A 16,481-nucleotide genomic window follows, 5' to 3' on the forward strand; every position below is an offset into this window, starting at 1 on the left:
TATAAAGGATATAAAAATAGTTTCATTATTTAGGAAGGTAATGATAGCAGGGAAAATCTTACAGATACGATATTTCGTTTTGAGTACTTGTGGTATGTGATTGGTTGCCTCTGTAAAGAGAGATCTGGCTACCAAGATCTGCACCACTGAAGAAGCAGGAACCATTCTTCAGCTCTCAGGGTGAAATGTCCCCACAGGCTCACATCTGGCTTCTCGTTGGTGCCACCGTTTCAGGAGGCTGTAGGGCAGCGGCACACAATCTTCGTAATGACGTGCCCTCTAATCCACGTAGTGTGGTGAACTCAACCATAAAATTATTTTTGTTTCTGCTTTACCACTGTAGTTTGCTACTGCTATGAATAATAATAATGTAAGTCTCTGTGTTTTCCAATGATCTTAGGCAGCCTCTGTAAAAGGGGCCATGACCCACAGGTTGAGAACAGCTCCTGCAGAGCCTTTAGTGCACAGAATTGGAGTGACTCATGGGATGTGGGCCTGAGGATTTGTAGCCTTTCCATGACTCTTCTCTGCTCTTTGCTTTCTCACTGATGGTGAGATACAACTGTTTAATCTCATGCTGCTAAAGGCTCCAGCCATGTCTTCCCTGCCAGGATAGACTATAACTTCAAACTATGAGCCACATTAAAACTTGGTTCCTTATATTGCTGGCCACCAGATATTTGGTTACAACAACAAGGATGTCATTAATACAAGTCATTTTATTTTTGTTTGTTTGGTTTTGATTTTGAAGGCTGGTAATTAGCTGCAACAAACTGAGCAGACAATGCCTATGGGAAACTCTCCAGAGTAGAATTCTCAGGTTTTTAGCTATATATAAGGATCATATCAACCTTGCCAAACTCAAATCATTCTGATGATGAAGAGTTGAGGCAGAATATCTTACACACAGGGTTATTGTGGCATTTTGTTGGTCATGATGGCGCATTTGTACAGAACGTGGGGACAGATGCCTTTCGTCGATCGTCACCACTGCATGTGTTACTCTGTGCATGTCACATACAAACCAGACAGATGAGACTGGAAACAAAAGCTCTTGCAGTAATGCGAAACTTCAGCCAGGATAGACAGGAGTGAATGTCACATACAAACCAGACAGATGAAACTGGAAACAAAAGCTCTTGCAGTAATGTGAAACTTCAGCCAGGATGGAAAGGAGTGAACGCTATTAACTAAACTGTAAAAGGATCATATTGGTGAGCTGAGAGTGAGAATCCATCTGGAGAGAAAATGGGAGCCATGGAGAAGACACAAGAGAGAGATTGGAAAGGAGCTGGGAGGGAAGTTCTTAGAATTAAGGGCTGAGTCCCAGCTTCAGCAGAGGAGAACTCACACATCTTTTTTATTATTTTATTTTATTAATTACACTTTATTGACTTTGTATCCTCTCATAAGCCCCTCCCTCCTCCCCTCCTGGTCTCATTCTCCCCCCTCCTCCCTCCCTCTTCTTCATGCATGCCCCTCCCCAAGTACACTGATAGGGGAGGTCCTCCTCTCCTTCCTTCTGATCTTAGTCTGTCAGATAACATCAGGAGTGGCTGCATTGTCATCTTCTGTGGCCTGGTAAAGCTGCTCCCCCTCAGGTGGAGGTGATCAAAGAGCAGGCCAATTAGATTATGTCAGAGGCAGTCCCTCTTCCCAAAACTATGTAACCACTTGGACACTAAACTGCCATGGGCTACATCTGTGCAGGGGTTCTAGGTTATCTCCATGCATGGTACTTGGTTGGAGTATGAGTCTCTGGGAAGACCCCTGTGTTCAAATTTTCTGGTTCTGTTGCTTTCCTTGTGGGGTTCCTATCCTCACCAGATTTACTGTTTCCCACTTCTTACATAAGATTCCATGCACTCTGCCCAACAGTTGGCCATAAGTCTCAGTGTCTGCTTTGATAGTCTGCAGGGAAGAGGCTTTCAGAGGCCCTCTGTGGCAGATTCCGGGGTTGTTTCCTGTTTTCTGTTTCTTCTGATGTCCATCCTCTTTGCCTTTCAGGATGGGGATTAAGCGTTTTAGTCAGGGTCCTCTCTCTTGATTAGTTTCTTTAGATGTACAGATTTTAGTAGGTTTATCCTATGTTATATGTCTATATGAGTGAGTATATACTGTGTGTGTGTCTTTCTGGGACAGCTCACTCAGGATGATCCTTTCCAGGTCCCACCATTTACCTGCAAATTTCATGATTTCTTTATTTTTCATTGCAGAGTAATACTACATTGTATAGATGTACCACAATTTCTGCATCCACTCTTCAGTTGAGGGGCATCTGGGCTGTTTCCAGCTTCTGGCTATTACAAATAAGGCTGCTACAAACATGGTTGAGCAAATGTCCTTAATGTGTACTTGAGAATCTTTTGGATATATGCCTAGGAGTGGTATAGCTGGATCTTGAGGAAGCGCTATTCCTAGTTGTCGGAGAAAATGCCAGATTGATTTCCAGAGTGGTTGTACAAGTTTGCATTCCCACCAGCAGTGGAGGAGGGTTCCCCTTTCTCCACAACCTCTACAGCATGTGTTGTCATTTGAGATTTTCATCTTGGCCATTCTGATGGGTATAAGGTGAAATCTCAGGATCATTTTGATTTGCATTTCCCTAATGGCTAATGAAGTTGAGCATTTCTTTAAGTGTTTCTCTGCCATTTGATATTCCTCTACTGAGAGTTCTCTGTTTAGCTCTGTTCCCCATTTTTTAATTGGATTACTTGGTTTGCTGCTTTTCAGCTTCTTTAATTCTTTATATATTAGCCCTCTCTCAGATAAAGGGGTGGTAAAGATTCTTTCCCAATCTGTAGGCATTTGTTTTGTTTTGATGATGGTGTCCTTTGCTTTACAGAAGCTTTTCAGTTTCACGAGGTCCCATTTATTGATTGTTGCTCTTAGAGCCTGTGCTGTTGGTGTTCTGTTCAGGAAGATGTCTTCTGTACCAATGAGTTCTAGGGTCTTCCCCATTTTTTTCTTCTAACCGATTTAATGTGTCTGGTTTTATGTTGAGTTCTTTGATCCACTTGGACTTTAGTTTTGTGCAGGGTGATAAGTATGGATCTATTTTCATTTTTCTACATGTAGACATCCAGTTAGACCAGCACCATTTGTTGAAGATGCTATCTTTTTTCCATTGTATGGTTTTGGCATCTTTGTCAAAGATCAGGTATCCATAAGCATGTGGATTTATTTCTGGGTCTTCTGTTCAGTTCCATTGATCCACCATTCTGTTTCTATGCCAGTACCATGCAGTTTTTATAACTGTTGCTCTATAGTACAGCTTAAGATCAGGGATGGAGATACCTCCAGAAGATCTTTTATTGTAGAGGATTGTTTTAGCAATTCTGGGTTTCTTGTTATTCCATATAAAGTTGAGAATTTTTCTTTCCAATTCTGTAAAGAATTGTGTTGGTAATTTGATGGGAATTGCATTGAATCTGTAGATTGCTTTTGGAAAGATGGCCATTTTTACTGTGTTAATCCTGCCAGTCCATGAGCATGGGAGATCTTTCCATCTTCTCATATCTTCTTCTAATTCTTTCTTCAGAGACTTGAAATTTTTTTCATACAGGTCTTTGACTTGCTTGGTTAGGGTTACTCCAAGGTACTTTATCTCATTTGTGGCTCTTGTGAAGGGTGTTGTTTCCCTAATTTATTTCTCAGCCCTTTTGTCTTTTGTATACAGGAGTGCTACTGATTTTTTTTTTTAGTTGATTTTGTATCCAGCCACTTTGCTGAAGGTTTTTATCAGCTGTAGGAGTTCCCTGGTAGAGTTTTTAAGGTAAATCACATATACTATCATATCATCTACAAATAGTGATAATTTGACTTCTTCCTTTCCAATTTGTATCCCCTTGATCTCCTTCAACTGTCTTAATGCTCTAGCAAGGACTTCCAGAGCTATGTTGAAGAGATATGGAGAGAGTAGGCAGCCTTGTCTTGTCCCTGATTTCAGTGGGATTGCTTTAAGTTTCTCTCTGTTCAGTTTGATGTTGGCTATAGGCTTGCTGTATATCGCCTTTACTATGTTTAGATATGTGCCTTATATCCCTGATTTCTCTAATACTTTAAACATGAATGGATGTTGAATTTTGTCAAATGCTTTTTCAGCATCTAGGGAGATTATCATGTGTTTTTTTTTTCTCTAAAGTTTGTTAATATGGTGGATCACATTGATGTATTTCCATATATTGAACCACCCTGCATACCTAGGATGAAGTCCACTTGGTCATAGTGGATGATATCTTTGATGTGTTCTTGTATTCAGTTTGCAAGTATTTTGTTGAGTATTTTTGCATCAATGTTTATAAGGGAGATTGGCCTGAAATTCTCCTTCTTTGTTGGGTCTTTGTGAGGTTTAGGTACCAAGGTGACTGTGGCTTCATAGAAAGAGTTTGGTAGTGTTCCTTCTGTTTCTATTTTGTGGAATAGTTTGAAGAGAACTGGAGTTAGCTCTTCTTTGAAGGTCTGGTAGAATTCTGTGCTGAAACCATCTGGTCCTGGGCTTTTTTTGCATGGGAGACTTTCGATGACCGCTTCTATTTCCTTGGGGGATATAGGACTATTTAATTGATTTACCTGGTCCTGATTCAGCTTTGGTAAGTCAAATCAATCAAGAAAATTGTCCATTTCATTTAGATTTTCAAATTTTGTGGCATATAGACTTTTGAAGTAAGTCCTAATGATTGTTTGGATTTCCTCAGTGTCTGTAGTTATGTCCCCGTTTTCATTTCTGATTTTGTTTATTTGGATGGTGTCTCTCTGTCTTTTAGTTAGCTTGGCTAAGGGTTTGTCAATCTTGTTGATTTTCTCAAAGAACCAGCTCTTGGTTTCATTGATTCTTTGAATTGTTTTATTTGTTTCTAATTGATTGATTTCAGCCCTGAGTTTGATTATTTCCCACCCTCTACTCCTTTTTGGTGTGTCTGCTTCTTCTTTTTCTAGGGTTTTTAAGTGGGCCATTAAGTTGCTTGAATGAGCTGTCTCAAATTTCTTCTTGAAGGCACTTAGTGCTATGAACTTTCCTCTTAGCACTGCTTTCATTGTGTCCCACAAGTTTGGGTATGTTGTGTCTTCATTTTCATTGAGTTCTAGGAAGACTTTAATTTCTTTCTTTATTTCTTCCCTGACCCAGCTGTCATTTAGTAGCAAGTTGTTCAGTTTCCATGTGTGTGTAGGCTTTTTGTTATTTCTGTTGTTGTTGAGGTCCAGCTTTATTCCATGGTGATCAGACAGGATACAAGGGATTATTTCAACTCACACATCTTATGTGAAGTGTTCACAGCACTTGGGTAAAAGGAACCAAGTAGTTTTCCAAAGTAAGGGGTACACGGACTATTTCTAACAGGATCTCAAGGGCAGGCTGTTTGACACCCCCCCCCCCAGGGGAGGAGCAGTCTGTTAGGCCACAGAGGAGGACTTTGCAGCCAGCCCTGAAGATACCTGATAAAACAGGGTCAGATGAAAGGGGAGGAGGTCCTCCCCTATCAGGGGACTTGGAAAGGGGCAGGGAGGAGACCAGGGAGGGAGTGTGGGGTTGGGGAGGGAATGAGGGAGCGGGATACAGCTGGGACACAGAGTTAACAAAATGTAACTAAAAATAAAAAAAAAAAGGATGCACACTGGGCTAGGGATCTCAGTATTCCTCAAGAACATCTTACCTCATTGCAGTAGGATAGAGCCTGGTTCAACTCACCAAGATCTTTGCTCCTAAATGGCCCTTTAAGCAGCTTTTAAAATTCTGCTAAGAATCAGCTGTTGAGGCTGGAGGCCTTGAAGCTCAAGTATTTTACTGAGGCCATCGGTGGCAGCTTCGCTGCTAGGTTTATTGCAACAGCAAATTAGAGGCTGTGAAATCTTCCTTTCTCCATCCTTTCTCCCCCAACTCCCATCCATCCTTCCCTCTCTCACTTTCCCTGCATTTATTAATTATTTTGCCATGTTTATTGATTTTAAGGCCATTGAACTCTAAGTATGTGTTATACAATAAAGATAACTTCTGAGCCCCACTAAGACTGCTTCCAAGCTTATGCCATGGAAGTCCAGCTAGCTGAATGGGGTCTCTGAAAGCACTGCTTAATTAAACTCATCTGCTGCGGCAACTGCAGGTTTATTTCATGAATATTAAAAGACTGACTCAGTGAACGACTTTATGATATGAATCTGGAGCTGGCAAAATTATAAAAACCCAGGTCCCAGCGAAGACGTAATAAATAGGACTCATTTCTAGGAGAATGAACTGCTGCCTCTCTCAGAGGATTTAGAGTCTTCGGCAATGTAGTTAGCATCTATGGCCCTATTAAAAGCTGTTATTTTCCCCTAATTTGTGCCATTTAGAACTGATTTTCATTTAACTTTCCCACGGCTCATTTCTCCACTGCAGAACATTTTCATATGATTCCCTGATAAAGTCCACGCGGTAACACATTTCATTATAAAGCTATAATAATAAAACCAGCAAACAGCAATACACAGTAGCCAGAACAAAAAGATGGCAGGGAAAAACAGAACCTATAGAGTTAATATTTGTTCTTGAATGTCCTGTTGCATTCTTGCCTACTGGAGAGTTTTCGAACCTCTCTGGTGGGAGAAGCAAGAGGAGAGGGTGAGTCCTGCCCTGATGAACAGTGACAGGTCTCATGGCTCTTCATCATGCCAGATCTTCAGAAAAGGCAGATATTTCCTTTGTGTGGCATTTTATTGTCCTTTGTAAAATACTGCTGGTGCCAGAGAGTGAACTATACTAGAAGAACTAAATGAAAGACATTTTGCAAACTAGGTACCTTCAAAAATATGTTTCAGGTTATCTAATACTCATTAAGATCCCCCTTTACCCTATATTTTATGAAATAAGATTTCCCCAAACATAGGCTTTTCCTGACTCCTGCCAAAGACTGACAAGACTTGCTCTGTGTCCCTTCGTCTGTCTCTGTCTACTGTCTCTTTGTGCGTCTCTGTCTCTCTGTGTGTTCCTGTCTCTCTCTCTGTGTGTGTCTCTGTCTCTCTTCAGCACACATGTGCATATCTGGCTTTTTTTAGGATCAAAAGCAAATATATGTGTGTAGAGTACAAACTGCATGGGGCGCAGTTGGTATATTCTCTCAGCATTATTTAAGGTCTAAATTATACAGATTGCTAATACAACCAAGGTGGAAAAATATTAGGATACTGATAGAAGAAAAGATAATCAGGAATGGGGTAGAGGTGCTATTTTCTTATGTGTTTGCTCCCTAGTCATGCACACTGTGGCTGTGGTCCTAACCTCCATGCTGGGCTAGGGTATATGAACCTTGGGAACACAGTCTATGAAGACTAGAGTGTTACATTTTCTGGGCTTTGAGGGAAAGGCAGACATTTGTCAGCTAGCACAGACAGATGTAAAAATAGAGACCATGGTTGGGGAATATCACTTGCCAGTTCAGTTCTTGCTCAGCCTAAAAAGGCTGTGGGTTTAATTCCCAGAGCGGAAAATAAACAAAAGTGTAATGGTTATATGGGGAGGTGAAAAGGCCAAGGAACTCCATGTGACTTTGAGGTGCTGAGTTTTCCACTCTCAACCAAGAAGATGCTATCTTCCTACATAGCCCTTCCCTGAGCAGCCGTTTGCCATTGTGGCCAGCTTCTCAGATCACTGGAGAACCAGGAATAAAAGACAGCAAGCCAGTGATGACAAGGCAGCTACATGCCTCTGAATGCTTTGTCATTTCCCATCTGATCTTGGAGCTTTAAAGGGAGGGAGTGTTGTATAGAAGTGTAAGCTCTTCATGGTATTAACAGCGTAAGAAAACTGGGTACATTCTCCCCAAAGGGTTTCCCACCCATTTTTTGTTCAGTTAGTTCATGGAGTACAGGGAAGTAGTTTTTAAAATGAATTTTGATCTATTTCTTAGTGCTTCAAGGAGTGTGACATGGATGCTTTCTCAGTTCCTATATTAAAGTATTCATGGAAATACATATTGATATACATTAAAGGATATAGACAGATAACATGTAAATTCAGTGAGAGCCTTATTTTTCTGGTTGGCAGCTGAGTGTTATCTGATAGAATCTTGCGTTTTCTTCTGGGGAGTTCTCCTCTTCCCTCTATGAGAATTGGAGCAGCCCTTTCTCAGCTGTAACTTCCTGCCCCCTCATTCTTCTGTAGTGAGGCTTTCAATTCAGTCACTCTATTCTAGTCAGGACACACAGCATGAAGGGATTGTCTTTTATTACTTAATTCCTCCCTTTCTGCACATCCATTTCCCCCTCTGCCTTCCTTTCTCCTTTGATTCTGCCCATATATATTCCTCACCTTGTGTTCTCTCTTTTCCTGGGGAGCTGTATGTGGCAGGGCTAACTAGAATCCCATGGTTAAAAATAGTTCCTGACATTGTGATTCCTAAGAACTAGTGTCTCCAATCACTTGCTCACATGTGATTTCCGTGAGCATGCTGGCAGAGCTCCGATCTTGCTCTGATTATCCCATTACACGGCGCTTTTCCTTGCATTTAATGGGAACTTATAGGAGGTGCTTCTGTTTGGATGGCTCTGCCCAGTCTCCTACAATTTTATGGAATTAGAAAGGAGGTTGCAGGAAGAGACTGACTTTTAACTCTTGTTTAAAAGGAAAAGCTTATTTACATCATTCCTAAGATGTCCCTCCTTTTCTCTGTCTGTACTGGAGTCATCTCTATGAGCCAGAAGGTTTTGCTTTTCTATGCCTCTTTCACAGCAAGAAGCCCCCGTCAGTGATGAGAAGCAAAGAATGTTCAACGCTGCCTCAAGAAAACCTCAGTTGCCTGTGATATACAGGGACACATTCAGGAAAGCCTTAGCATAAGCAAATGCGTAGGCAAGAAGGGGAGGTGCAAATGTCCTCACTGCTTTATTTTTTAATCATAAAATTATAAATACCCTTAGTAATCATATCAAATGAGTAAGATGGCCAGTTGTTTGTCCTGAATAGTGTGTGTGCATGCGTATTTAGGCACACATTCATTTTAGCTAGGCTCTGAATCCATCCTACAAATAGCTACATTCATATGAAGCCGCAATGCTCAGGAAGCTGAAGGATTGTTAGAATTGATCATTTGGAGGCAAAAGAAAGAAAGAAAGAAATTTCTAGTGTAAATAATTCTGCTTTTCTTATGCATTCTAAAAACCCCTTATATTCAGGAGTAAATTTGCTTTATCTGTGTTTGTTTCAGTTGACACGTTAAAGTACATCTGGGAATACAGTATACCATCTAATTGAGAACTAGCATCTAATATATATGAATAAGCTTTTGGGGGAAATGGAATGATAATAGAATTTCTTCTCCTGGCGGGGGGATGGCCGTCCTTTGTTCTTGTCTGTGAAGGCATACTCTCTGACTTCAGTTGATTTCCCTCTATGCTTTTTCAGGCAGCTCACTAAATTCATACCAGTCAAATATGTCTTCTTTTGGAGGGATGTAATTTGGCTAATGGGCAACAGTGTCATTTCTCAGGTTCTGTTCGGCAGGCATTACTAAAGGATTTTCTATCACTTGGGTAGCTCCACATAATACTTTTTTTCTTTCTCTCCTGTTCTTGACAGGTTCATGAGGCAGTTCCGTGTTACAGTGAGTGTGATCAATATTCCTGGGTTGTAGAACACTGGTCTCCATGCAAAATCAACAATGAGCTGAGATCCCCACGCTGTGGAAGAGGAACACAAGCTAGAAGAATCCGGTGAGTGCCCCGGAGGTGGTGGAGCATTTTCCCTCTTTATAAAAGTCACTAATGCTGGTGTCCAGATACATAATCATGTCCATCCTATGTCCTCTGACTGTGCTCACCTTCAAGAATCCACAGAATCAAGTGTAGCCTCCCAACCATGCACGCAGTGGGAAGGCCTCTGCAGTCCCCCACCCACGCCCTCTACTATTTCCTAATTACACTGGGCACGGTCTGCTACATGGAGCAGACCAGTGTCCTTCCAGGAACTCCCAGCCACCACTGCTAACAAATTAGGAGGTCCTCACTACTTTGCTATTTCTTACGTCAACAGCATGGTTAGAATATTTAATGGATCTTAATCTATTTAAGGATGCCATTATAAATTCAACCCCCCTCATAATCAGCCCCAGACACTGAAATCCAATGAGATCGATGAATAATAGTTATACATCTTAACATAAAAGTATATAAAATAAGTACAAATGCTGCACCAGTCACTCTAAGGAAGCTCATCAAAGGATTTTGTCCTATACCTGAAAGCACTAGAACCAAACCAACATCCTCTGCTGGACTTTGACAAGTTGGCACATACAGAAACAACTTATAACCAAAGAATGACTGCCTTCCCAAGAAGGCATAATAGCAATACATGTTATCATTTGGACAAGCAAAAGCTAAAATACTGATACACAGTTAGCAGTGTGTAAAATAAGAAGGAAAATTAGTGCCATCAATGGCCCACCTGAATAGCATAGGGTATTAATTATACCCTATGTATAATTAATTTTCAGATGTAGAAAAGTCCACTACAAAAGAACAGACAGATACTTCCTGACTTGATGGGAGAATAAAACCTGTCCCACACGGCTGGGGCTGGTGTGAAGACCATGCTGTGTTCTGAAGGAAGGTGAAGGCAGGATATTACACTAACTGTAGTGTGAAGCCATAAAGCTATGAAAGGTTTAGTGTTCAGAAGAGGTCCCAGTTCTACTTGTCCAAAAGAACCTGCCATGGCATGGTACAGAAATTCTGAAGTTTGGGTGCAAAGATGTAGGTTTGAGGCCATTGCAGAATTCCAGGTGAGAGAGGCTGTCAGTTGCATTTGGTTTAATAAATTGAAGATGATGAGAGTGTCACATTTAGAATAAATTTCAAAGCTACAGAACATAGGATATGATGATTAAATGACCATAGAATGGGAAAGGAAGAAATATGGAGATGGCTGTTAACTGGCTGATCAACAGGAGGAATGGTGGCACCATCTGTTGAACTGGAAAATGTGAGAATCAGGCTTGACAGGAAAACAAGTTAGCTTTCAAACACGTTAAATTTGAGGTATGATATTAGCTTTCCAACTGAGCTATTATAGGCTTGTGTTCGGAGGAGAGATTAAGGTTATAAATTTCACTGCCATTAGCTTATAAATTTGGTATATGTTGATAATGTTTTGAGCCCTTTGTAACTCCAACATTTGTAAGTTAGAAAGATTCAAAGAGAATGTTTCTAAAAATGAGACTGAGAAATACCCAGGGGAATAAAATTTTAAAAAAGGAAATAATTCAAGCAGAATTTTGAGGTTTTTTTGTATTGTTTTAAAGAAAAGTGCAGTAATCAATTGTCTCCGGAGCCACTGAGTTCCCTGAGATAAGCACTGACCGCTGAACTTGGTAGAGGGGAGTCAGTGAATGATTCTGATAAGAGGGCTCTCTGCAATGACAACGGAAGCATGACTAAAATGGTTCAAGGTGTACTCGTGGAGGGAATAAAAGGCAGGAAGTGTTGACAGAAAACAAGGAAAATGCCTAAAACAGTTTTGCAGTGTTTGAGGGAAGCGAGTGAGTGCTGAAGGAAAGGTGGGCAAGGAGATTGATGACAGGGATATATAATGGGTCACTGCATTTCCTTTGGGAACACCTTAAATTTCAGTCTTTTTAAGACTTCACTTGTGGACTGCTCAGAATCCCTCGAAATGCTTCTTCTTCAATCATTAATCAAACAGATAATTCTAATAGCGGTATTCCGGGGGAACAGTGAAAGAATTCTAGTGCAGAAAAAGAATGGTAACCTCTCAAAATGTCTGCATTCTAATTCCCAGATTCTGATATGTGTTTTATGAAAAAACAGTGTTATCATGCATGATTGCAACAGGACAATTCTAGCCTATCTGCGTGTGCACAGTTTGCTCACAGGGACTTTGAAATAGTAGAGGGGCAAGAAAAAGGAAGATGTGACAAAAGTGGGAAGATGTGAAGAAATGTGAGGACCTCGCCTTGGAGGCGGAGGAAAGCGCCACCCAAGGAATGAGAATGGCCTGTGAAGCATGAAAAACCAAAGAGACATCCCTAGGATTACATTTCTATCAACCCCTGAATCTACACGCAGGCTCCAGAAAACCTATATTGGATATCTATGCTGTGCAATTGTCAGACAATGACATTCCATTGATTAAGCTACTAAGTTAGTGATGATGTCATTTTCAGGAGGCAGACATCTATTGAAATTCCTGTTGACATATAAGGTCTTTCAGTGTGCCAAGAGTTCTCTAACCCAATGGCATTTGGGAACTTGATAACTTGATAACTTCTTCAGATATAAAGCCTTCAGTTGCTTGAAAAAAGGAGAAGGGACAATGCACATTGCAGGAGGGCATCTGAGGCTGTAGATACCTCGTACACACATTTCCTAAACCCTCTAGTGTTTTAACCCATCTTCACCCCAACACCCCATCCCCAAATACTTGGCACTGCAAATTCTAGAATTTTTCATAGTAGGTTTTTGTAATATAAATGTAGTTATTTTCTTTATTGTTTCTTGAAGGCTTACTATACAATATGAGCCATCTAATTTGCAGCAAAGATTTTTTACTGTGTTCCCAGTATTTGGAAGAAGCACCCCATTGCCATGAACATAGTATGTTCACAAGGGTCTATGAGATTTGGGAGGAGAGAAGAGGAGCATGTGACTACAACAGAAAGTGATTCTTCTTAGCATCACCATTAATTGTACTTTGGAAGCAAATACCTTTATTAGTGCTTTTGTAGTATATTGGAAGTGAGCAGAAATCAATGCCTATATCCACTGGCTATCAATAGCCAGAAGTCTTACTTCTCCTTCTCAGCGAAACAAAAGGACATCAGCTCAGTTTGTGCAATCAAGAGAAAAAGCACTTCCTAGCTTTTTCCATTTGTCCCAGGAAAGATGCTGAAGACATTCTAAGGAACCTCCTTCTACTGCTCCTAACTCAGAATAAATGGAAACTTAGAGATGACCTTGTGTCAGGCCTTCCTTTGCTGGAGACCTTACTCTTCCTGTCTACCCTCTATTACTCTACTGTATACAATGGTTAAATTTTTATTACTTCACTCATATAGCTTTTTTAATTTTCCACCCCATTTCCTGATTTTTTTCTATTTTAATGTATTAAAAGGAACTCATGGTGAGAGAGCATGATTAGGGCAGGGAGCACCATAGTGTTATAGGATATCACTCTCCAAAAGCACTGAGTGTCCTGCTATCTGGCAGGATTAGACCAGCAAATGCCTGTGTCAGGTCTGAGGAGCTCAGGCTGGTCTCAACAGCCCCAAAGTCACAATCCTCATGCCTAGGACTCCTGAGTCCTGGGGTACTAAGTGCACACCATTGTCTAGATATTGTCACCATTTTTATCTTCATTTTTGCTGTTATCACTAGAACAAAACACTCACAAATACACCAACTGTCTAATTTTCTTCTGGTTTTGTACCTCAATAACTGCTTTTAAGGCACTGGTAGCATAGTAAGTCCTCAAAATTATTTAGTAAATATGGCAAGGCCATGCTTATAATCTTTAACTTTTGAGAGGTAAAGCCATAAGTATTAGTTCAAAGGCCACCCTGGAGTACATTAGACCTTGACTCAAAAAATTCACTGAATCAATAAATACTGACAAAAAAATAATTCCTGACATCTATCAAAGGATCCCGGAGAATAACACATTATCTTTAATTTTTGGAGAAGGGGTAAGTTAAAAATAAATTTCTGAGATGCAAATATAGATAAATGGCCAAGCCATGGGAATATGGCTGGGTAAGTTTTCATAACACCAGTGCGCTTCGCTTCTACAACCAAACCCAGTCAGAAGCAAAACTTCAGCATTACCTAACCCTCTGTTAGCTGCTAGCCATTCTTTTAAGAGTGGGCGCTAGTCAGACTTTGCATATTAGCATTAAACATCTATATGAAAGGATCGTCAGAGTATAGGCACTTTGTATGTGGCGATCTTCAATAACATATCTGTCACCCATACCCTTTTGCCTACCAGTAGTCCGTGCATTCTCCCCCTTATTGGATTCAATGGAATTTAGAACAGTAGGGACAACTGTTACATACTGCTAAAGAGTGGAACTAGTTCTAGCCTGCTTGTGTGTGAATACGGCCACTATAAGCATTTCCAGTTTGTGGTTGGTTTGGTGTGAGTTATGCACATTTCCATTTAAATGCCACAGTATGTGGGCTTAAAAACACTCAACCTCTTTTTTAAAAATAATTTCCAGCCAGCAATGCAAGATTATTTATAAGTCAGTGACATTTCTGCCAAGTCTTGATATTGTCCATGTATTCTGGTTAAACCATTTTGGGTAGAACACTTGATTTACATATGATTGACTTTTCATCATGGATAACCAGAGCATGATGGCAGATGTCATTTTGTGTGTTTGATCTCAAAGTTGAGGTAGAGGTGTGGCTGGTCGTGCAGGAACAATGTATAATCTTTAGGTTCGGTGGGCAAGGCAATGCTCCCACATCACCCTTTGCGGAGGCTGCACACCACCTAGCCACGTAAAACTCAAATGCTTGTAATAGTGACTGTTTTCACATTATTTTTCTATCCCCTACAATATGTGGAGTAAATGTGAAGATGGTTGGGAGCTTTGAGAAAGGCTGACAATAGTCACAGAAAGTGTGAAGGTTCTGGCTGAAACAGGGTCGTCTTTCCGGTATTTGGAGTAGGACACTAAAAATTTGTAAAAATTGAAGGAATATCCACTCAGTGTGGAACCCTAGATCTCTTGAAAGTGGGTGGTGCATGAGACAGCCATGACTTGTAACATTTCTAAATTCTTTTACTAGACTGAGGAAGGCTGAGTTGGTTTGTTTTTCCTTGTTTCTCTGCTGCCCCTAATTTAAATGTATCTATCTTTATCACCACCACTGTCTAACAGGTGTGTGAATACTGCTGACAGTGAAGGAGGGACAGTGAACAGGACCCTGTGCAACCAGGATGATGCTCCCCCAGAATCCCAGGCCTGTTCCCTTCTGTGTCCCAGTGAGTGTGTCATGTCTGAGTGGGGAACATGGAGCAAATGCCCACAGGTAATTTCCTTTGTTGATGCCTGAATCTTCCAGCGTTTCCTTCTCTATTGTTCTCTCTAATTTTACAGCATGGCTTTTCAAGGCTCTCCTCTAGTGACAGGGGAAAAAATATTTTCCAGGAACCTACCCGTAACTTGAAGAGAAAGAAAAACAAACAAAAAATTGCAAATGAGAATGAGCTATTTAAAATACCATTGCCTCTTCCAGAGCATTTATGTTGAGACTGTGACCAAGGAAAATAGCCTGTAATGCTCACACTGTGAGTCAACTGTGAGTCATTTTTAAGGGTCTTCTCCTGCACCAAATGACTCTCATTATAATGTCTTGGTTCTGTTCCATTTTCACCCTGGAAGTATCAATTTCCTGCTAGGAGTTCAACCTCACTGTGCAATGCTGCCTCTATTCTTGATTCTCTATTTGCCTTCTGCCATTTTCCTAAAGATGACACATTCTTTTTCCTATGACCCTGCTTCTTCCAGAGCTGACAACAACAACAAAAATACGACAAAGCATTTGTCTTATTTTCCCTTTTTTTAGAAAAATGGAAACGTTGCAGCAGTACGGGAAATATTAAATAGCATAATCAAAACGGTATTTCCAGATGGTAAATTTTGGTATTTTAAGCTGCTTGAAGATAGGGAAAGAAAAACAAAGATGAGTTTCAAATAATGTCAAGAAAGAACTTGGATACATTAAATCACAGTTTAAAACTGTCCCACTTCCCTATTAGTGGACTTGGGGAGGGACATGGGTGGAGAAGGGGGAGAGGTGGGACTGGGAGGGAAGAAGGGAAGGAGGGAGCTACAGGGGGATACAAAGTGAATAAACTGTAATTAATAAAAATAAAAATGAAAAAAACTGTCCCACATATGCAGCATGGAACAATTAGAGAAACCATGCTGTTGCAATGGAAAGTATCTTTGAAATGAGTTAATAGCTCACTAATTATTATTAACTATTAATCATTACTAGTGATTGTAACCTTCCAGAGAGTTTTGCTATGCACTGTTTCATGTGCTGAGTGGTTCTGAAGGGAGTGCGGTAAGAAGATGGCTCGCTAGGAAAGCACTGCATTGTAATTCTACCTCCTCACTGCTGCAGCAGCATCTGCTTGTGGGCAATTTAGATATACTGACAGTTAAGCTTTGGGGCCACTTGTTTTGAGGTAGGCACTGGGATTGTTACCTTCAGTTATTTCACTAATCTGCCCGGTTAAGTACTTCTGACTGGTAGGTGACTATTCAGTTGGGAGTTGGAACGAAGTTCTCCATGTAACAAATGCTGAGCTGACAAGAACCTTTTCTGTCTGAGGAAGCCAGAGGTTTGGGGCTTGTGTCGCTAACTCACTTAATTTTGGAAGAATAGAGGTCTTCCAAATAGTTAGGCGGAACGCTGTTCTTTCTTTAAAGTGAAATGTTTACTGTAAAGACAAAGTGTCTTAACTGTCTGCATGATTC

General features: G+C 40.6%; 1 protein-coding gene across 1 annotated transcript in view; it reads left to right on the forward strand.

The window, feature by feature from the left end:
• Thsd7b (thrombospondin type 1 domain containing 7B) overlaps nucleotides 1-16,481 on the forward strand; it is a 565,744-nt gene that overhangs the window by 463,887 nt on the left and 85,376 nt on the right. Inside the window, exons 15-16 of the mRNA XM_055603283.1 lie at nucleotides 9,551-9,684; nucleotides 14,874-15,024. Of these exons, the coding sequence (XP_055459258.1) occupies nucleotides 9,551-9,684; nucleotides 14,874-15,024 (285 nt within the window). The remainder of the gene's footprint in view (nucleotides 1-9,550; nucleotides 9,685-14,873; nucleotides 15,025-16,481) is intronic.

The sequence above is a fragment of the Psammomys obesus genome, unplaced genomic scaffold, assembly GCF_907164565.1.
Source record: "Psammomys obesus unplaced genomic scaffold, mPsaObe1.curated_primary_1811, whole genome shotgun sequence".
In the NCBI taxonomy this organism is placed as follows: domain Eukaryota; kingdom Metazoa; phylum Chordata; class Mammalia; order Rodentia; family Muridae; genus Psammomys; species Psammomys obesus.